Here is a 23507-nt window from a genome sequence, read left to right as displayed (position 1 = left end):
GTCAGTCCTGCTGGGCTGCTTTGTGTAACTTGGCATGGTGATGTGTTCAGACAGGATGGATCAAAGCGCCCAAGAGCCAACTGTGAGAATTCAAAGGCAAAAGGCTTCAGATGATCTGGGATGTATCTTGGTGTAAAGCTTTCCCGGTGTTTTAATTTCTTGTAACATTTTACCTTTTGGGGCTTTGCAGAATTTAACTGTGGTTGAAGTTAAGTGCTCAGCTGGGTGCCTGCTTCTATCATTTTTCCTAATGAATCCAGTATGAGAAATTGGATTATCTTACTTGGATTTTCTTACCTATTTGTCTAAGCTGTTCAAATCTTTTCACTGGAACAAATTCACTGAGCTTCTTCTTGCTTCTGTGGGGGAATAAGAGATACAAGGATGCCCTTAACTGCTAGATAAATCTAGCTACTTAAGTGAAAAACCACAGCTGGATGGCTGCTCCAAGCAATATTATGAAAGTGGGTTAAGACAAGAAATATAGGGCCTTATTAAAATTTCAAGGTCGATTGAGACAGGCAAGATATAATGAATGTTATTGGAGTTTGGCCAGGTCAATGGTGTTAAAACTCACTCAAAGACATAGATAAATTTGAGGCCGGGGCCTTTGTATAACCTCCCATCCAAAAATGATTCTTCTTTGCCAAAACTTTTGATGATATTCCAGAATATTGTTTAATAGGTAACTCAAAAGCAATGCTGCCTTCAATTTAATCACCTTGGGCTTTCCAGAACCCAGGTGTTAAGGAGAAAATTAGACAAATTTTTGTCTTTATTTTCCTCTTTTCTTGTTTATTAAATCATTGAAACAAAATAGCTTATTAACACATTTAAATCACAAAATGAAATGGCCACCATATGGAAGAATATTAAAGAAACAAATGTCTCACCATGAAAAAGTACACAAAAATGAAATCTTAATTCTATTTTTGAATTTGGGATACATAGCTATGAAAAAGTTTTATAGTCATCACCCAGGTAACATCTTTGTGTTAAAATAAAACTGTGTTAGCTTTAATCAGAGGAGACATACAGATTTTGCTATTGGTCAAAATTCACCCGAATAATAGGATTAGATATACATCTTTCACTTTATGAAACTTACTCTAACCTTCAACCCCAGACTTCAGTGATAATATTCCTAATTTACAATATAATATTCTATGAATGTAGGAAACAAAACACAAACCCAACCCACTCTTCTTTCAATTAACTTACTGAATGGTCTTAAAAAGTCATTTTAAAAGACCTTTTAAATATCATCTTCACTGATGATTAGAAAATAGAATTTCATTATGCACATTTATAATTGCCTTGATGCAACCTCTAGGACACTGATCTTCAGTTTGTTTTTTCATACATTCTTAGAGTTGGAAAAAATCAGAGGTCATCTAGTCCAACCTATCATTCAATGCAAGATCTCATCTCTCCTACTCATGAAAAATAATTCCAATCATGCAGAAACTTATTTCATCACAAAGATGCTTGTCCCATTTATAGACAGCTTTAGTTATTTGAAAATCACTCCTTTTACTGAGCTGAATTTTAGTTACTACCTATCTAGTTGCCCCCTTCAAAGGAAAGTAGCTAACAAATTTATTGAGCTACGAATGTATGAAGTATACACTTTTCTGCTTGTGTGTTATACTTCAATAAATTATTTACAGAAGACAAAACAAAATAAAAAAGAAGGAAGTAAAATCATCATATCTGAATTATGGCAGTTTTTCAGTAGAAGTTAAACTACAATTTTGAGAGAGATGTTTTTGAAGAAAACCCATTGAGGAAAGCAAAAAACACAGATAGCTTATAACAGTTGAGTATCTGTGACACTTATGAAATGTTTCACTCAGACCTTTCTTTTTGGGGTCAGAGACTACCAGCCGAGGAATTAAAAACAAGCCTGAAATTTACAAAAGTACATCTCAGATGCATCAAAAATGCATCCATTTTTGTTAAGAAGGTTTGACAGAGTTTTGGATCGAGGAATCCTTCATGTAAAATTTTAGTGAATTTCTTAAGAATGACTATAACTGAAAGAGAGAGACAGATGGGAGCAAGAATGAACAAGAGAGAAAGATCAAGTATGAAGAAAAATGGGAGTATATCAGGCTAATCTGTCTATAAAACAGATATTTAATAATTATCTGGAAAAATTCAAACAATAAAGAGATCTTGATCTAAACTGTGAATCCAATTTAAATAAAAATTGACGTCTGTAGAGAGCAGCCTAATTTGCGTGGTTGGACTTGTAAAATCTTAAGCAGTTGGCTAGCATCTGCATCATTGTGTGATATTTGGAAAGTACTGAAAGTTTCATATGTGCCAGCCTACCCACACACAGTCTTATCCTATCCTTTTGTATCCCCCCCTCACACACCATGGGAGATCAACCAGGAAGTCAAAATGGAAAAAAAAAGTTTAAAAATTGTTATATGTCAACAAAATCTTGTGCCCTTGCCTTGAGAAGCCAACTCGACAAGGGTAGACATATAACAACATCTAACTGGTAAAGTTACTTTGGTCGCAAACCAGTAAACTAAAAATACTCATTTGACTCATTTCCCTTCCTGCCAGAGGGAAACAGTAGGCACAAAGACAGGGCAACTTTGCTCTAAGCTATAAAGTGCTTGTAATCGCATTCCCAAGAACTTGTATAGAGTTGGCAGGATCCATTAAAAAAAAAAGAGATCATGAAATCATAAAAAAAAAAGTTCAAACAAATTTTAAAAGATTTCACTTTTAATAAAAAGATTTCTTATAAAAATATAAGCTCATATGTGTTTGAGTTTTTCTTTGCAAATCTTTAAATTCTTGACAAAACGAAAGTTGGAACTGAGAAACTTAAAGATGTTAGATGCTCCTAAAAATTGAAGATCAATCAGAAATATACAGAACACATTTTTAAAAATTATGATATGTCAGCTGGCATGGAAAACTTAATTTATCAAAGTTACTATAGACCATATTGGGGCAAGAATTCTGAACCGCAACCAATTATATTTGGTTTAGGAGAATGAAAGAATCTCCCTAGGATTCATTACTGTTTTCAGCTGCTGAGAGTAAAATTTTACCTGATATGTGGATTGATGATCAGTACTTGCCCCCTGAGAGTTCTGAGATTTGACTGAAGCTTCCATTGAATGGTTTCAGCTTTTATATTCAATAAATATTTGTTGGGCCTCCTATTATGAACCAGGCACTGCGCTGGGTCCTGGGGCTACTTCATCAGCAAAACATTCAAAACTTATTTCATAGTGGACAACTCTAGTCAGGGCTGGGAGGTGGAGCTAAAAATAAACAAATGTGTGTGTGTGTGCACACGTGTGCATGTGTGTGTTTGCATACCTGCAAGCATGTGTGCATTGATCATGTAGTAATAAATAATATGAAGAAATTAATTCAGGCGAAGAAATAGAGTATGTGGGGACACCTGGGTGGCTCAGCAGTTGAGCCTCTGCCTTCGGCTCAGGGTGTGGTCCCAGGGTCCTGGGATCAAGTCCCACATCAGGCTCCCTGCATGGAGCCTGCTTCTCTCTCTGCCTATGTCTCTGCCTCTCTCTCTCTGTGTCTCTCATGAATAAGTAAATAAATAATCTTAAAAAAAAGAAATAGAGTATGTGTATGTATATATTGGAGTGTAGAGTGGGGGCATTTAATTTAGTGAAGTCCAGAAAGACCTCTCTAGAGAAGTGGCATTTGAACAAAGATCTAAAAGAGTAAATGAAACACCATCTTGATGCCTTGGAATCTTTAAAAAAGAAAGAAAAGTGAATGTAAAGCCTCCAATTCGGGACTAAGTTTGGCCTAATCAAATAACTCCAAGAAACCAGTCTAGTTAGAGGAAATAGAGTGAGAAGTCAGGAAGTGAGTTTGGAGAGGAAGGCCAAGATCAGGAGCTTGTCGAACATGTTAAGGAATATGGGTTTTACTCAGTGTAATGGGAACCATTGGATTGTTTGAATGGAGGACCTATATGATCCCTTGTACATTAAAAATTACTTTAACAGCTGCACAGAAAACAAATTTAAGAAGTTAAGAATAGAAACACCCAAAAAATCTAGATAGCTATTGCAGTAGTTAAGGTAAGATATGGCAGCAGCTTGGTCTAAAGTAGAAATGGAAGAGGTGGGGAGAGTTGGTCATTCTTGGGATACATCTTGAAGGAGAAGCCTATAAAACTTGAAGATGAATTGGATGTGAAGTTAAAGAGAGAAATTAAATATGACTTCTTAGATTTTTGGTCCAACTGGGTGAATATTGCTAACATTATCAAAATAGGGAAAAAAAAGTATTTTTGTTTCATTGTTGTAATTATTAGTTTTGTTGTTGCTTGTCTGCTTTGCTTTTCTTGTTTTGGAATGAATGCATGGAGAAAGAAAATTTTTAAAAGTTTCATTTGGGGTCAATTATGTTTGAAAATAATTTTCATTTTCTAAGTTGAAAAGCTAAGGAAAGCTCAGGAAGGAGGCTAGAGTTGGAGATAAAAATTTTAGTGTTATAAATATCTATATAAATTTAAAGTCAAGACAGTGCATGGATTTCCTAGAGAGTGAGTGTAGATGGAAAAGAGAAGATGCCCAAAGACTGAATCTTAGGGGACTCTGGCATTTAGAGATTAAGAAATGACGCAAAACCAATAGAATGGCAGTGAGTAAGAAGAAAAGGGGACGGATCTTAAATAAAGACATTGTATCCAGAACATGGGGGAGAGCAACTCTAAAATAGTAGTGACAGGTCAAGTAAGATGAGAACCAAAAACTAAGCTTTGAATTGGCAAAATGGGTATTGTTGACGAGAAAGTTTTCACTGAAGCTATGGGAACAGCCTGACTGGAGAAGGTTAAGAGAGTGAGAAAGTAGAGTAAGTATAGACAACTCTCTGGAGGAAGTTAGCATAGAGAAGTAGGATGATACCTGGAGATGCATTCTAGAGACGCTTGTTTTTTCATATGGAAGATAACCAAATCGATGAGAGTGATTTAGAATAGAGTAGAAATCAATGATGTAAGATTTAGAATGAATAACTGGTAAAGAAAAGTCCTTGAGTCACTGAAGATCCAATGCCGAAGTAGAGGGACTTGGCTGAGAATGTACCATAGGAAGGTAATTCTAACATGGACAGGTACTGGGAGGTGATGAATAATGAAAAACAGGTAAATGGGCATGTGTCAGAGAATCAATCTTCCCTGAGAGTCAGTCTGCATATTCTCGCTGGGTGTACCAAGAAGGCAAGACCCTAACCCTTCATTACCTGGGCCAATATTCAGGGTGGTTTCTTACAGCAAGCAAGTTTGAGAGATGCAGGGTAGACTTTTGAAAAATCAGCCCCTAAATATTTTTTCCCAAGATTTTATTTACTTCTTTATTTGAGGGAGGGGGATAAAGAGAAAGAGATAGAGCCAGAGGGGGAGCAGAGGGAAAAGAATAAACAGATTCTCCAGAGAGCCCAATGGGGTCTGGATCTCATGACCCCAAGATCATGACCTGAGCTAAAATCAAGAGTCTGACATCCAACACACTGAGCCACCCAGGTGCCCCAACCTCAAAAGATTTTTAACTATATCTCCTTCACCTCTTTCTGGTCCACACACCTTATTGAGGCAATTAGGGCACAAAATATAGCCACCATCAGAAAAGGTTAATCTTGTGTAGGCCACCTCGTGGGTAATGATCGGGATGAAAGGGGTGAAGGGTCATATAGATTATTTTGAAAATTCGTAATTCTGCATAACGTGCCTGAAGTTTCTTTCTTTCCCCTAATGATGATTCCAGACCAGCTTGATTTGCATACACGCTGAGTGGTAGCCTACGTATAGGGGAGACTAAGGGATTAAAACTTAACTCTGACTCAGCTATGTGGATTCTTTTATTGAATTGACACAGTCTTAAATCATTAAGACAACGACCACTTACTTGGTTGAAAATACTGCCTACCAATTCTTCTACCAATGGCCCACTTGGACAAAGTTAGAAGATATAATAGATTGCTGTCAGTCTTTTAAATGGCCATTTCCTATTTATTTCTGACTCTTCTCACTGAAAGGTATTGGTTCAAACAGATGACTGGAGAAAAGGTAAAGTTACAGCTCCCAGGATGGGACACACCAGTTTCATGGTGATGGAGGGAGAACAACAATCCTAGAACCTGAGGACAGGACACTGTAGACCCCAGGTGGTTCAGGGAAAGGGGGCAATTCATATTCTCCTTGTCCCCTAGACTCAGCATTGCAGACTGGCAAACAATCAGGTCTAACTGAATCTAGCAGCGTCTGCAGCTGACAATTTAATGCACCACTGGATTTGTCTACATGCTATAAAAACTCTGAGCACTTGGTGGATCCTGAACTTCTCTGTCATGCCTGACAGCATCAGTGGTAGATTCTGAACCTGTCCCCTTCTCAACCTTCAACAGAGGGACCCCTATGATCTTGTTTCAATCCTAATGATACAAATGTATATGCTTCTTCTGATGCCCAAGTAGCTTTGGGTTGCCACACGCAGTAATCAGAGCTGCAACTCTGGGACACTGCACAATGTACCACACTAACCAAACAAACATAACCACGATCTACATCAAGTCCAACAACAAATTCCAAACTGGAGTGAAGCGTGTTCCTATGTATTATATATTCGTATGTGAAAGAATGTCCGTCTTTTGAGGGTGAGGGTTACTCATCTATTACCCCTGTGATTATTCGTAATGACATCAAAGAATCAGCACGTGGGCCTAAGTCCCCTTGTGTAAGTCACAGACTGGCTTTAGGCTACACCTCAGATGTCTGAAATAACACCTGCTGGTACCCCTTGGGACTTATTCAATTGCTGAGTCCAGGACCTTGGGGAGTAGAGTTGAAAATCAATATTACCTGCTGACCTTATCCTATTGCTTAGAGTCTTGTTGACAGTATCATTAATTAAATGCTGTATGAGGCAAATAAAGCAGATTTGGCCCTAATCTCTGGCAGTCAGATTAATCAGGGAGGCTAATGGAGTGGCATATGTCATATGAAAATTCAAGTTCAGCCAGGAAGGTGTATGGTAATGGGATGGTTTGCGGGAAGAAACAATCCATCTTGGGCTTTGTGTGTCCTCGTGGGCTTTTGCTAAGAATGCCAAGAATGGAAGACCCTGAATTTTCCATACCCAAGCTGTTTTGGTGGTGGTGGAGGGGTTTGTTTGATAGCAAGCAAATTTGAGGGCTGAAGTAATTAATGTCTCTCTTTCAAAGAGGTTTCATACTGCTTGCTATAACAACAGTGAATACCTCCACTCAGTATTCTTCAATTGTACCTATGTAGTACTCACCTGGCCCCTATATATACAGTGTCAATTCTGTGGGACTTGGGTGTAAGAGCAATTGAGGTCAATCTGATGTTCATGTTGCTTACTGTGTGGACCTCTTTGTGTGTGTGACTCAAAAATCTGTTTTTTTTCCCCCAGCATCTGTGAAGCATTAACACACTAAGTTATGAGCTGTAATTAGGATAAAATCAAATCTCCAATCCAACAATAGGTTTAGTAGAGGGGAGATGTAGTTCTTCTCTCATGTGAAATCATAAACCTGAAAATCCACTCACAGTAACAAAGAGGGAGGAGTATTGGAGGTTTGAAGAAAGAGAAAGTATAAATGGTCACCTTGGGAAGTAGAACTCCAAAAGGATTTTTGTCTAGCACTAAGAGCCACTTTGAAATGGGGGTCATAAATTTAAAGTGATACTCATCAGTGCAGTGGGTGACTTGTGACTTTTTCTCCAGCCACATTCAAATTGCTCATACATGAGGAGAAGGTAGGGTGTTAGGTTTAACCATAAGTGTACTTTTGCAAGGTAAGTACAATAGAGAGAGACAGGATCAAGGCTGCTGACAGTAGGTGCAAGAGAATAATTATAGGTTTATACCTTGAAATCCAAGCTGAGATAAAGGATGAGGCAATTAGTGAAAAAAAATGGTTAGAACAATTGACTAGGAACAATGAAAAAAATCTTGGAGTTAAGTGAACTGGAAAAAATAGACATTATGGTTAGAGAACAGAATGACCAAAAGCGAGTTTTTCAAAGTGAGGTTATTGGTGATGATAAAGCTGTGACCATAGGGTGGGTAGAAGTTGTGGGGTGGCGGTCATAGTCATTAGAAATAAGTAGGCCAAAAAGAAAGAAAGAAAGAAAGAAAGAAAGAAAGAAAGAAAGAAAGAAAGAAAGAAAGAAAGCAGGCCAATGGGAGATAATGAGTGCATGGACTTTGTGCATATATATTGAAGTTTCCAAGAATGATGAAAAGAGTAAAGTTTCAAGATGTCTTCAGTGACAAAGAGGAAGGTACCAGGAAGTAGAAAGAAGGTTACAGCAAGGAGAGGCAGTGGGTGGCATAGTCCAAAGATACATACTTTAGAATAAATTGAGATTTAAAAAATTAATTTCAGGGGTAGAATTTAGTGATTCCTCAGTTGCTTATAATACCCAGCGTTCATTATACCAAGTGGCCTCCTTAATGCCCATCACTCAATTATCCCTTTCCCCATCCACCTCCCCTCCCGCGACTCTCAGTTTGTTTCCTAGAGTTCAGCATCTCTTATGAAGGAAAAGCGAATGCTTCATTTTCAGTAACATCTAACCTCCATCTCAATTTTCATCTTATTTTAAATGAATATAGGAGAAGGGAGGGAAAAATAAAATAAACTGATATTTTCAGTGAAGAAAGAGAAGCGACTGCCTAGAAGTAGCAATGAAATGAGAAGGATATTTAGCTTATTTTTAGAACACAGGATTTGGGGAAAGAACCAGAAACCTGCCCCCATTTGAGAGGGTTGTAGAAAAAATAATATCCTAGGAAGATAGCTGGATTTCAGCTAAAGCACGCAGGTGAAAGAAACTTTTGGATAAGAGGTTAAGGATATACGTAATTGAACTTATAATAAAGTTTGAGATCTTTAGGACATAGTGGACCATACATAAAAGGGTGGGAAATTGAAAGAAATTAAGCCATACACACAGCAATTCGGCATAAGAGTCAGGCTTGATGGACCTGGCAAGAAAGGACCTGAGACACCTGGGCATCTCGGGGTGACACCTAGGCTCACCCATAGGTCGTGGTAAAAGAGATCAAACTCTTCTGTAAGAGATCTGGTTAATCTAAGACTTTGGTACTTTCCCTAGGACTGGGACCTCAGCTGCTCAGGGCTTAAGTAAAATTCCAGGTGAATGTGATGTCGAGGTGGTTGGGGAGGAGAATGTGGGGGGACAAAGGTATTTCTGAAGTGTCTTCTCACGTTGCACTCTCTCCACAACCATAGCAGTGAACTTTGGTATAAACTTGTAACCATTGATTAGGTCAGGTGAAGGTCGCTGTTCTTCCTAATGATCAACATGTTTTAGGGGATCCTGAACAGCTAGAAAAAGACATGTGGTGTCAATATGGCCATCCTCACAAGTAGTAAATATGCAGGTGACCAGGTCATGTGAGGGGCTGCAGTATGGTCTGCAGTATGGTCTACAGCAAACACAGTTCCTAGTATCTTCAACTTCTCCTCTGAACACTTTTTTCAATTTCTTGTACTAATGAACACCTGCATATTATGAGACCATCACTGCCCTTACAGCTGTTTTAAATGGTGGTGGCCCAAATATCTCACATGAAAATAGGATCTTGATATGAAAATGTACCATTCAGGTCCTCAAAGTTGCAAGAACAGTACCTACGGCACGACAATGTGGATTACTGAGAATTTAATTATTAGTTTCCTAGTGAAGAATTTATAATGGTGTTATTCTTTTGTTTTAGAAAACTAGTCTTTTTCTAATACGTGTTGGCCAGAATATTTGATTTAGAGAGCTGGCAACTCTCCGCTGATTATTCATTTGAGAGCTTTTCCTCGGGTCATTGGATTTCAAGTCAACAAAATGATGCTACTCTGATAAAGTAGCCAAGGCCCTTGATGCCTAGGTTAGCCATCTCTGTCATTAGGGTATCACAGACAAGCCTATTCTCTGTATTTAGTCTTCATTTGGTCTACCAAATCATGATGATTACATTTTCCTACTAGCTATAATATCTTTGTCGATAGCAGATAGTAAGAACAAATAAGCATGATTTTCAGAATTAATCTGTGTAGAAGTAGGTGGCACACTTTTCCTAATTGTTGTAGTTACCATAGCAAAACCAAAAGTAGTACCAGCAGAAATGTGCTCACACTGTGAATAGTTTCATGTATAGAACATGCATAACAAAGGCAAAGGAAGCAAATTAGATGAATCTACTGGAAATATTAATGCATGTTTTATTAAGTACTGAAGCAACATTTGGCCTTTTAGAGTCATAGTTTTCTATGTATATCTAATATCCCTTCAAGTTATTTAGGATCTATACTCTCAAATATGAAATTGTAAGTAAGAAAAACAATGCATCTCTAAGAACAACAATAAGCCTAAAACATAAAGTCAGCAAATGAACAAATCCTATTGAAAATCTCTCTTTAGGCAGGAGATATTGACTGTCCCATATACCTCAATGCTTCATGAATACATGACACTTTCAGTGCTACATGTTTGGCCCAGTATGGCTATTTCAGTCGAATTTAGGTAAAGTGACAGGATTTAATTTTTAAGGAAAAGTGAATGCTTCATTTTTAGTAACATTGTGCTTGAAGCAGATGAACCTGAGAATTGAGAGCTCCTGCGTACAGTCACTTTGCCAGGTGGCTCTCATCGGGGTGTTTATTGTTAAAAACCCCGCTATTTCTGCCTGAGGTTTGAAGCCAGGGCTTCACAGGATCCCCTGCTGCACTCCTCAATTCTTTCCATACAGAGAGCAGATGGGTGAAGCAGAATAAATCCTAGCCTCAGAGGCAAACAACGTAGCATTCCAGAGACCAGCGATGGTGTTGCTTTTTGTTGGAGTAAATGCTAATTGGAGTTGGGAGTGAAAGTTAGAACTGAAAATTGGACTTGGTTTATGAGACAGTTGGGAAATTTGTTAAAGGTATTATCACTACCATATTTTGATAAACAGAAACAAAATGTTAACATTACAAAGATTCATCAATTGTTTCCAATTTAGCTTGGTTGGTTAGGACAGGATGCTTCAAGGGTAAGCACACAGGTCATGAGATCCTCTCTTGACTTTTAGAAGTAACATGGTCCTTTGTGTTAAAAAAATGCTAACTTATCAAGTCGTTTGGATTCTTATAATTTTCAACAAATTCTATCTGGTATAAAGAACATGAATAGGGCCTCTTTTCTGATTTGTCTGACTACCTTTTTTACGGCTCCCCTGTGGCAGTTATTATATTTTATTGTATCTCGTATTTTTGTGCCTCTTTTTCTTCATAGTTTTTCAGTTTCCTTTAGGAAGACATTATGTATTTTCATCATTATATCCCTAGACCGGAGTCCATCGCCCCAAACTGGAAAGCTAAGACATAATAGAAAGAAGCAGCCAACATTCCTTCTAGTAACGGTCAAGGATGGTCATACAAAATAAAGCTAATTTATTGATTTTGGAATGAACTGAACAGTGGTATTCAACTACAGGCCTTCTTTAGTTATAGATTTATTTAGCTTGCCATTAAAATTATGTGAGTATGTGGGTTTAAATAAACGCAATGACCTTTATTTTTTATTTATGATAGTCACACACACACACACACAGAGAGAGAGAGAGAGAGAGAGAGAGAAGCAGAGACATAGGCAGAGGGAGAAGCAGGCTCCATGCACCGGGAGCCCGACGTGGGATTCGATCCCGGGTTTCCAGGATCGCGCCCTGGGCCAAAGGCAGGCGCCAAACCGCTGCGCCACCCAGGGATCCCCTCAACGACCTTTAAATCAAGTGTTTATGCACCATTATTATTTCAGTTTGAGCACTGCAGCTATGGCACAAAACAGTCATGAGAGTGTGTGAAGACATTTTGCCAAAGAAATTTTATTTAATGATTTTGGGGAATTATAGAATAGTAACCATTATTGCAACTAGACCCATGAGCTTCCAAGTCATTAAAATATCTAAATAGACCTTCATATTTGTCTCAATTATCTCATTGAATGAGACTTTTGGTTTCTCTGGGCCATGATAACTTGCTTTACTTGATGGAATTCCCAGAAAAAAACCCTGGATACAAGCTAGTCCTCCTTAAGAGGGGTTTGGATCTTCTCACCAGAATACTCCACCTCCTTGTTTTCACAACTTCTCACTTTCTGTAACCTCAAGCTGTCTTTATTTCTATCTCCCTGAGTATTGTCTTCCAAGCCTTTGAGTTAATTTCTACTGTAGTATGGTTCACTTGAAAGTATAAAAAGTTAGAAAATTATATTGCAACCACAACCATTTTCAATATAGAAGGTAACTCTCTATATAGTGAAGAGTAATAAACACATCCTTATTTATAATAAAAAAAGAATAGTTTGTAACTATATTGAACAACTCTAGTGGTTTCCTCGAATGGAGCTCAGTCTTTAAATGTATTATAAAAATCACATTTTTTTATCATGATGGAAATTTTATTTTAATCTAATAAGGGATAGGAATGCCTGGGTGGCTCAGCAGTTAAACATCTTCCTTCCAGCCCAGGGCATGATCCTGGAGTCCCAGGACTGAGTCCCACATCGGGCTCCCGGCATGGAGCCTGCTTCTCCCTCTGCCTATGTCTCTGCCTCTCCTTCTCTGTGTGTCTCTCATGAATAAATAAACAAAATCTTTTTTAAAAATCTAACAAGGGATAGAACAGTGAAAATGCACAGCTTGTAAAAAAAATTAACTATGTGTCATTTATATCATTAGCAGACACCAGTGGGAGCCCCAGTGGCCCCAGATGAACCCAGGAGACGAAAATAACACTGCAATTTAACTGGTCATTGGACCCATTGACCATCAAAGTAGGTCAGGAACTTTTTGCCAAAACTAAGCAGGTTACTGCCAGCTAAAATTTAAAAATATTCTGGTAGGACTTGGAGTCTCCTAATGTAACATCCAAAATGTCCAGGATTCAATTGAAAATTATCCATTATACCAAGAACTAGAAAACCACAAATTGAGAAAAGAAAAGAAACTAACATCAACCCTGAATTACATCAGGTGTCAGAATTATCTGACCAGGATTCTGAAGAAACCATCATAAAATAATTTAATAAGCAATTACAAATTCTCTTGAGATGAAGACTTCCTAAATTTGGTAAAAGACATAAACCCAGATTTGAAAAACTGAATGAAACCCAAATAGAACAAACCCAAGTAAAATGACACCAAGACACATCAGAAATAAAATTTTGGAAACTAAACACAAAGTTGAAGGTATTTTCACTACCATGTGTTTTCTTTTCAAGTAGCCAGATAAATGATGCATTCTCTATATGGCAACACCAATTTCAATGACATCGGATTTCTGATTTTAAACCATGGAGTGTAGAAAGAAGTGATATAGGGAGGAACTAAGGTGGTGGAATAGAAGAGGACCCTAGGCTTGCTTCATCCTTTGAACACAGCTAGATAAACATCAAATCATTCTGAATACCCAAGAAATCAATCTGAGGACTGATGGAACCAACTACACAACTAGAGGGAGAGAAGAGGCCACATCGTGTAAGGTAGGTGTGGAGACATGGTTGGGGGTGGTGGTGAATGGATGGTTTTATGGAGGGGAGAGATGGAGTGTTGGGGGGGGGGTAGATAGAGAGGGAGAGAGAGAGAAGAGGAGCACATAGGGGATGACACAAGGAAAACACTTTCCCAAAGTCACTGATTGGGAAAAAAGAAGGGCTGATTTTTGTGGATTTTTAAAACCTTCAGGACTCAGAGACTGGAGTTTTATTTTGCTTTAGTTTTTTCTTAGAGAGAGAAAACATGCACACTTGCACACGCAGGGTGGGGTGGAAGGGCAGAAAGAGAATCTTAAGCAGGTTCCATGCCCAGCATGGAATTCCACATGTGGTTCAATCTCACAACCTTGAGACCATGACCTGAGCTAAAATCAAGAGTTTTACACTTAACAAACTGAGTCACCAAGGCATTCCTCAAAAACAAGGATTTTAGAGGTCCCAGATGTGGGTGGTGTGGAACCCAATGAGCGCTGTAGTGCTTCTGTGGAGAAAGAAGGCATGTAGCCTAGGGACAAAGGATGTGATCTGAGGATATCCTGAAATGCACTAGGAGAGATGGCTCCTCCTTTTTGGAGCACATCTCGGAGAGGTGGCATTGCCTCTCCAGGGACAAAAGAGCTAGTGGGCACCACTTACCTCCCCACCCTTTAGCATAGGCACAGAGACACCTGCTGAAGGTAGTTAACCTGGACATTGGCTCTTTGCAGTGCTTTACTCCAAACTTCATACCCCTGTGCTTTGGGGCAATACCCTTTTGGGACAAAACTGCATCAGTCCAGCCCTCCCCCAGAGGACCAGTACAGTCCCTTCCAGGCCAGGTCCCTAAAGTTTGGAGTTTTAAAACTCAGCTGGTCTGCCTAGAATAGAACACAGGTATACTGCACTGCCAGGTGGGCAGACGGCCTGGATGCAGGGCGAAGATGGTGATCTGGGGGATAACTGGGACACACAAGGGGAGATTGTTCTTCTTTTGGGGGGATTTCTGGACAGCAGTAGGCACAAACTCCCCTCTCTGGGGTCAAGGGAGAGGGCTGACACCATTTGCTTCCCTGGACCCTTAGCATAAACTAACTTCAGTAAGCAGCACAGCACCAACACTGGTGGCCTAAACCACTTACACTAAGCCCCACATCCCTGTGCTCTGTTGGTACTGTTTTTGGGGGGACATGTACCTGAAACCCAAGGCAGTGGGCCCCTCCCACAAAAGACCAGAACAATCCCCCCAACACACACATACCATGTCTACTGACCATAGGGTCCTGCAAAGCTTCAGCTCTAGTGGAAATAGCATCAGATCTCTTAAACAAGCAGACCAAAGCACAACTAGTTAAAACTCACCACTCTGGCCAAGGTACAAACACTCCCCAATGCAGGCAAGGGGAAACTCTACAGAGAACTGACCTGAGGGAAAGAGCAGCCAAAATACAACATTGGAGTGCACACAGCAGACACCAGAGACACTTCCTGAAGCACCAGGCCTTGGATGGTATATGACCTTTTATTATAAAAGCCACTACTCTCAGCATCAGGAAGTGTAACATGCTTTCCTAACACATAGAAGAAGACAGAGACCTAGACAAAATGCCAAGACAGAAGAATTCATCCCAAAAGAAAGAAGAAGAAAAGGTCATGGCCAGGGATCTAATCGAAATAGATATAAATAATATGCCTATCTCAGAATTAAAGCAAGAATAATAAGGAGAAAAACAAAGAAGGCATCAGGGAGTCCCTTACTGCAGAGATAAATGCCTAAAAACAATAGTCAGGCCAAAATGAAATATCCAACAGTGAGATTGGAAACCAACTGGATGTAATGACTACAAGAATAGAAAAAGCAGAGGAATAAATCAGTGATATAGAAGATGAAATTGTGGAAAATAATGAAGCTGTAAAGAAGAGGGAAAGAAAAATATTGGATCATAAATATAGACTTAGGGAACTCAGCAACTCCATAAAGCATATTAACATTTGTATCATAGGACTCCCAGAAGAAGAATAGAGGAAAAAGTGGGCAGGAGATTTATTTGAGGAAATAATAGCTGAAAACTTCCCTAATCTGGAGAAGGAGACAGACACCCAAAGTTAGGAAGCACAGAGAATTCCCATCAAAACCAAGAAAAGTAGGCTGACACAAAGACATAGCATAGTAAATTATCAAAATACAGAGATAAGGAAAAAATGCTAAAACCAACAAGAGAAAGAAGTCCCTAACCTACAAGGCAGGTGAGCAGCAGATCTATCTATAGAAATCTGGCAGGCCAGAAGTGAGTGGTATGAAAAATTCAATGTGCTGAATGGGAAAAAGATGTGGCCAAGAATAGTCTATCTGCAAGGCTGACATTCAGAACAGAAGGAGAGATAAAGAGTTTCCCAGACAAACAAAAACTAAAGGAGTTTGTGACCACTAAGTTAGACCTACAAGAAATATTAAAGGGTACTCTTTGGGAAAGAAAGATCAAAGGTTACAAGGACTAGAAAGGCACCAAATTCATATCTATCAATAATTACTCTGAATATAAATGGACTAGATGGTCCAACCAAAAGACATAGGGTGTCACAATGGGTTAAAAAAAAAAGATCCATCTATATGCTACCTACAAGAGAGTCATTTTAGGCCTAAAGACACCTTCAGATTGAAAGTGTGGGAATGCAGAAACATTTATCATGCTAATAGACATCAAAAGAAAGCTGGAGTAGGCATACTTATATTAGACAAACTAGATTTTAAATCAAAGACTGTAACAAGAGATGAAGAAGGGCACTATATCAGAATAAAAGGGTTTATCTCGCAAGGAGATCTAACAATTGTAAATATTTATGCCTCTAAGTCAGGAGCACCTAAATATATAAAACAATTAATAACACACATAAAGAAAAGAAAGTCATTGATAATAATACAATAATAGCAGGAGAACTTAACACCCCACTCACAGCAATGGAAAGATCATCTAAACAGAAGATCAATAAAAAGGCAAGGGCTTTGAATAACACACTGGACCAGATGGACTCAACAGATCTATTCAGAACATTTAATCCTAAAGCAGAAGAATACACATTCTTTTCAAGTGCACATGGGACATTCTCCAGAATAGGTCACATACTAGGTCACAAATCAGGCCTCAACAAATACAAAAAAAACCAGAGATCATACCATGCATATTTTCTGACCATAACACTATGAAACAAAGTCAACCAGAAAAAAAAGGGGGGGGGGGAACCAGAAAAAAAAAACCCAAATAGATGGAGGTTAAGAATATCCTACTAAAGAATGAATGGGATGACCAGGAAATTGAAGAAGAAATAAATAAATACATGGAAACAAACTAACATGGTAGTCCAAACCCTTTGGGAGGCAGCAAAAGTGGTCAAAAGAGGGAAGCAGATAGCAATACAGGCTTATCTCAAAAAGCAAGAAAAATCTCAAATATGCAACCCAACCTTACACCTAAAGGACCTAGGAAAAGATCAACAAATAAGCCTAAACCAGCAGAAGAAGGGAAATAATAAGGATTAGAGCAGAAATAAACAATATAGAAACAAACAAAAACACAGTAGGGCAGATCAATGAAACCAGGAGTGGTTCTTTGAAAAAAATTAAGAAAGTTGATAACCCCTAGCCAGACGTATCAAAAAAAAAAAAAAAGAGATAAAAGACCCAAATAAATAAAATCACAAATGAGGAGAGATCACAACCAACACCACAGAAATACAAACAATTATAAGAAAACAGTATGAAAAATTATATGCCAACAAATGGGGTAGTCTGGAAGAAATGAAGAAATTCATAGAAACATATAAACTAGCAAAACTGAAACAGGAAGAAATAGAAAATTTGAACAGACCAACAACCAGCAAAGAAATTGAACCAGTAATCAAAAATCTCCCAACGAACAAAAGCCTGGGGCCAGATGGCTTCTCAGGGGAGTTCTACCAAACATTTAAAGAAGAGTTAATACCTATTCTTTTCAAGCTGTTCCAAAAAAGAGAAATGGAAGGAAAATTTCCAAACTCATTCTATGAAGCCAGCATTACCTTGGTTCCAAAACAAGACAAAGACCCCACTAAACAAGAGAATTACAGGCCGATATCTGAAATGAAAGTGGATGCAAAAATTTTCAACAAAATACTAGCAAATCTAGTCCAACAGTACACTAAAGGAACCATTCACCATGATCAAGTGGGATTTATTTCTGGGTTGCCAGGAATGGCAATGCCAAGGTGGCTCAATATTCACAAATAAATCAATATGATACACCACATTAATAAAGGATGAGAACCATATGATCCTCTCAATAGATGTAGAAAAAGCATTTGACAAAGTACAGCATCGATTCTTGACTAAAACCCTCAACAAAGTAGGGATAGAGGGAACATACCTCAATATCATAAAGGCCATATGCAAAAGACCCACAGCTAATATAATCCTCAATGGGGAAAAACTGAGAGCTTTTCCTCTGCTGTCAGGAGGAAGACAGGGATGTCCACTCTCACTGCTGTTGTCTAACATAGTATTGGAAGTCCTAACCTCAGCAATAAGACAACAAAAAGAAATAAAAGACATCTAAATCAGCAAGGAAGAAGCCAAACTTTGACTATTCACAGACATGATACTCTATGTAAAAAACCTGAAATCCTTCACCAGAAAATTTCTAGAACTGATACACAAATTCAGTAAAGTCACAGGATACAATATTAACATACAGAAATCTGTTGCATTTCTATACATTAATAATGAAGCAGCAGAAAGAGAAATCAGGGAATTGATCCCCTAGGTATCCCATTCCTAGGGGTGCAGAGACCCGCCGGCAGGTGCAGAGATCCACCGGCCTCACAACACCCAGGACAAGCCTCGAAGATTGACTGCTGTGAAGTCAATGATCATCTGCATTGTGCATTTGAGGAAATAGGCTCAGAGGGGCTGAGGTCCCCCTGCTCATGAACGGCAAAGTCAGATTTCAAGCCCCGATGCTGAAGTTACAGATACATTCAATTTTATGGCATGAATGTAAATGTGTTACACAGAGTCATGTTTTATAAACAGTTGCATGTACCTAAGGTTTCTATATGTGAAAATGTGGCTAATGCACTTACAATGGGAATCAGGAAACTGCTTTTATGTTTTACATGGAACTGAATTCAAATAATGTATTTTCGGGGAGGGGGAAGACTTCGAGTTCTGGTCAATATCACAAAGTTTAATTCTATTAAATAGAAGCCATTTCTTGGCCAGTGACACCTGGTCGTGAGGAGAGGGGACTTGCCTTTCCCACATGCTTAATAGATGTTGGGCACTGTCTGAAGGATAGATGTATAGTTGTATTTGAAGCTTGGAGAAACCACACGGATAAAGTAAAGATCTTACACTCTGCTCATGAGAAAAAAAAAAAAAAGATACCTCGGAATAAACCTAACCAAAGACGTAAAAGATCTGTACTCTGAAAACTATGGAACGCTTATGAAAGAAATTGGAGATGACACAAAGAAATGGAAATACATCCCATACTCATGAATTGAAGAACAAATAGTATTAAAATGTCTATGCCACCTAAAGTAATCTACACATTTAATGCAATCCCTATCAAAATACCACCAGTATTTTTCTCAGAACTTGAATATTTGTATGGACCCACAAAAGATCCCAAATAGCCAAAGCAATCTTGAAAAAGAAAAGCAAAGATGGAGACATTACAATTCTGGACTTCAAGCTGTATTATAAAGCTGCAGTCATCAAGATTGTATGGTACTGGCTCAAAAACAGATGCATAGATCAATGGAACAAAATAGAAAACCCAGAAATGGACCCACAACTCTATGGGGAAGTAATCTTTGACAAAATAGGAAAGAATGTCCAATGGGAAAAAGACAGTTTCTTCAACAAATGGTTGGGAAAACTGGATGATCACTTGTAAGAGAATGAAACCAGACCTCTTCTTACACCATACATGAAAACAAATTCAAAATGGATGAAAGATCTAAATGTGAGACAGGAAACCATCAAAATCCTAGACAACATGGGGAGTAACTTTGATCTTGGCTATAGCAACTTCCTACTAGATATAACACCTGAGGCAAGGGAAACCAAAGCAAAAATGAGTAATTGGGACTTCAAAAACTAAAAGGCAGCCTATCGAATGGGAGAAGGTATTTGCAAACAACATATCTAATAAAGAGTATCCAAAATCCATAAAGAACTTATAAAACCCCCCAAAAAACAAATAATCCAGTGTAGAAATGGGTGGAAGTTATGAATGGACATACAGGAAGACTAACAGACACATGAAAAGATGCTCAACATCACGCATCACCAGGGAAATACAAATCAAAACTACAATGAGATACTACCTCACACCTGTCAGAAGGACTAAAATTAACAAGGAAACAACAGGTGTTATAAGATGTGGAGAAAGGAGAACCTTCTTACACACTTGGTGGGGATGCTAGCTAGTGCAGCCACTCTAGAAAACAGTATGGAGGTTCCTCAAAGAGTTAAAAATAGAGGTGCAGCTGGGTCGTTCAGTTGGTCAGGCGTCTGAATCTTGATTTCGACTCAGATCATGATCTCAAAGTTGTGGTATCAAGCACCTCATCAGGCTCTGTGCTGGGAATGGAGTCTGCTTGGGATTCTCTCTCCCCCTCTCCTTCTGCCCCTCCTCACTCTGCCCTAGCTCTAAGAAAAAAAAAGAAAAAAGAAAAGAAAGTTATGTATAGCTTCTCAAATACTGAAAGAAAAGAACTGTCAATTCTCTTCATGAATTTTCTGAATTATACATGGTGATTAAAATAAGATTTATAATACCATCTGATCTTCAAGACAATGATGTTCTAAAATAAGGAAAATAAAGGGACCTAACTGGAAGTAAGGTCCCTCTACTTCACTCAAAGTGGTAAAATGTTAATACCAATAGGCTTGATACATATGCAATATGTATATTGTAATACCTAGGAAAACCACTATGAACACTACACAAAACAGTATATCCAAAGTGCTATAAATAAGTCAAGATGAAATTCTGAAAAAAAAATGGCCAAGTAACCTAAAGGAAGTTAAGAAAAGCACAAGAATCCAATGGAAAACAAATAATAAATAAATAACCTAAACGTATCAATAATTACTTACATGTAAATGATCTAAACACATTTATTAAAAGGCAGAAATTGACAGAATAATTGTTTTAAGAAGTATGACCCAATAATATGCTGTGGAATATGCTGTTTACAATAAACTCATTTCAAATTCAATGATAAGTAAGTTGAAAGTATAAGGATGGAAAAAAGATATGCTATGCAAACATTACTTTTTTGAAAGGCAGGAGCATGAATGTCCATGTAGAAAATCTGAAAGAATTAACAAAAATTCCTCTTTATGTTAGGAACACAACAAAACTAGATTTCTCAGTCTTAAATGTAGTCATATGACTGAATTTGACCAATAGAATGTGAATAGAAGAGATAACCACTACTTTTGGTATTGGTCAATAAAAACCCTCTAGATGCCACACTCCACTTTCTTTCCTTCTCCAGTGGCTTGCTGAAGAAGAGCATGATAACCTTGGATATCACTTTCGAAGACAGAAAAAGAAAAAGAGAGAAGAGCTTGTGACCCTGAACCACCATTCATAGGACAACTGATCATGAGAACCCATTTCTGGAATTTATATCAGTGAAAAATAAATGCTTTTATTTTTTATTTTTTTTATTTTTATTTTTATAAATTAATTTTTATTGGTGTTCAATTTACCAACATACAGAATAACACCCAGTGCTCATCCCGTCAAGTGTCCCCCTCCGTGCCCGTCACCCATTCACCCCCACCCCCCGCCCTCCTCCCCTTCCACCACCCCTAGTTCATTTCCCAGAGTTAGAAGTCTTTATGTTCTGTGTCCCTTTCTGATATCTCCCACACATTTCTTCTCCCTTCCCTTATATTCCCCTTCACTATTGCTTTTAATAAGCTATGGAGATGTGGGGCAGCCAGGACTTCTTAACTCATATAGTCATGCTTGGCAGGTCCTTAGATATTGAGGCCAATACACTTTTCAAGAACATTTGGCTAAGAATAAATAGTTTAGAAAAAATAAGGGGAGGGCAACCATAAGAAACAGAGACAAGAAATTGAAATAATCCCAGGTAAGGTAAATACATAAATATATTCCGGAAAAAAGCTAATGCTTGTAGAACCCACATTAACTGATTTTTAGCCATCTACACATGATGTATTACATGAGTTTATTTCATGCTTTTTATCATTTATCAAGATTTATTTGCATTCCTTTTATTAAAGGAAAAATCTTATAAGCAAGAAGTTGTTCAGGAAAAATACTGCTTATCCTGACACTGAAGTTAGGGAGATTTTTCTTCTCTGTGTTCTGATAGAGGGGGCAGTGAAGAAGGAAATACCTTCTATAGTAACCTTACAGCAAACACTGCCATGACTCAAAGATCATTAAACTTCACAACTGAAACACCATAAGAAAAGGAATAGTAAATGTAGATAGACAACCCCCCCTTTGTTTCTTATTCTTTATTTACTTTTCTCAGAAATCTTAAAAAACAACCAAAATAGTTTCCTCAGGTATCAATCTATTGAGAAAGAAATAAGATGGAAAGTTTGATTGTAATCAGTTTTCTCAGTGGTATCTATGCAGTTGTAGGACAGTTGTGACTCATTACCAAATATGAGGACTGTCTCCAAATTTCTGAAAATTTCCAGAACATGGAAGCAGACACAAACACAACTGCTCATTGGAAAATATACATGCAGCTTTCTTCTGGGTTTCAGAGTAAGAAGGCTGCTGAAAAAGAACCATTTAAATTTGACATACAGAACAACTTTAGCTATAAAGTAGTTGAAGAAGATAATTTGAGACTAGATAATTGCTCTCAGTGTAAACATAAGTGCATTAAATTTTTAAAAGCAAATTTGAATAACATAAAAATATAGCATCATTGTAAAATAAAAATCCCAACATTTTCTGTTTATACAGTAAAGATTTGAGTTGGGCTTCAATTCCCAGCATAATGTGTAAAAGCATTTCCCCTTTTATACCTCCTTTATCCTTATTTTAACATTTTCCTCATGATTTGATGAATTATGATATATGAAACATGGTATTTTTCATGCCCACAAGGGGGACCCTTTGCAACAGCTTATACTGCACAGATCTTGCTGCTAATACACCATATGACTAAATGCATGATCTGCCATAAAGTGCTAGAAAGTCAAGCCGTCTCTCCTCTCTTTGCCCTCACCTGTGAGTCCAGGTGGACAGATACAAACATAACCTGAGGCTTCAGGGTGACTGAACGAAGAAGGCAGCTGAGCAAGGTGTCCATATGGTTTCTCTGGGGACAGCTCTATGCATGTCCCACCAGATTGGCAAGGGTTCCCGTTGCATTCGTTGATGTGAGTCTCACATTGGGCACCTGTGTATCCTGCAGGATAAAAGTTCAGAGAAGCAGCTGAGTCAAAGTCATAAACCAGAGTTTATGCCTGAAAGGAGACTGACCATTGGGCTGGCACCAATTAACAAGACGATGTGCTGCCCTCAAGTTGCTAGCAAGGAGAATCTGGGAAGGGAAAGTTTCCTTGAAAACAGCAGCAGCAAAAGAATCACTTGTACAATAGTGACCATTATTTTTAAAAACATTTGATTAATATTTTGATTAATGTAATGGGACTTCAGGATAACCTTGATTTCCTGATTATTTTAAAGATTCCATTTCCTCAATACCCCATTTGAGTATTTCCTCATATACTCCAACTGAATTTTTAGCAAGAACAAAATATTTTTTTTAAGAAAACAGCCAAAAAGAAAAAAAAGAAAAAGAAAATAGCCAAAAAGACAGCAGAAACTACATAGCCAACCCTAAATTCTTTTCTTAGGGCAAAGCAAAGGTAAATGATTATTTCTTCACACTG

At 38.1% G+C, this 23507-nt stretch overlaps 1 protein-coding gene across 3 annotated transcripts in view; it reads right to left on the bottom strand.

Annotated features, from left to right (window-relative positions):
- CRB1 (crumbs cell polarity complex component 1) overlaps positions 1-23507 on the bottom strand; it is a 140298-nt gene that overhangs the window by 89175 nt on the left and 27616 nt on the right. For all 3 annotated transcript variants that reach the window (XM_055319423.1, XM_055319426.1, XM_055319424.1), the window contains one exon: positions 22838-23020. In XM_055319423.1, the coding sequence (XP_055175398.1) occupies positions 22838-23020 (183 nt within the window). The remainder of the gene's footprint in view (positions 1-22837; positions 23021-23507) is intronic.

This window comes from Nyctereutes procyonoides, unplaced genomic scaffold (assembly GCF_905146905.1).
Source record: "Nyctereutes procyonoides isolate TBG_1078 unplaced genomic scaffold, NYPRO_anot_genome, whole genome shotgun sequence".
NCBI classification, from domain to species: Eukaryota; Metazoa; Chordata; class Mammalia; order Carnivora; family Canidae; genus Nyctereutes; species Nyctereutes procyonoides.
This window is presented reverse-complemented; position numbering and strand designations above follow the sequence as displayed.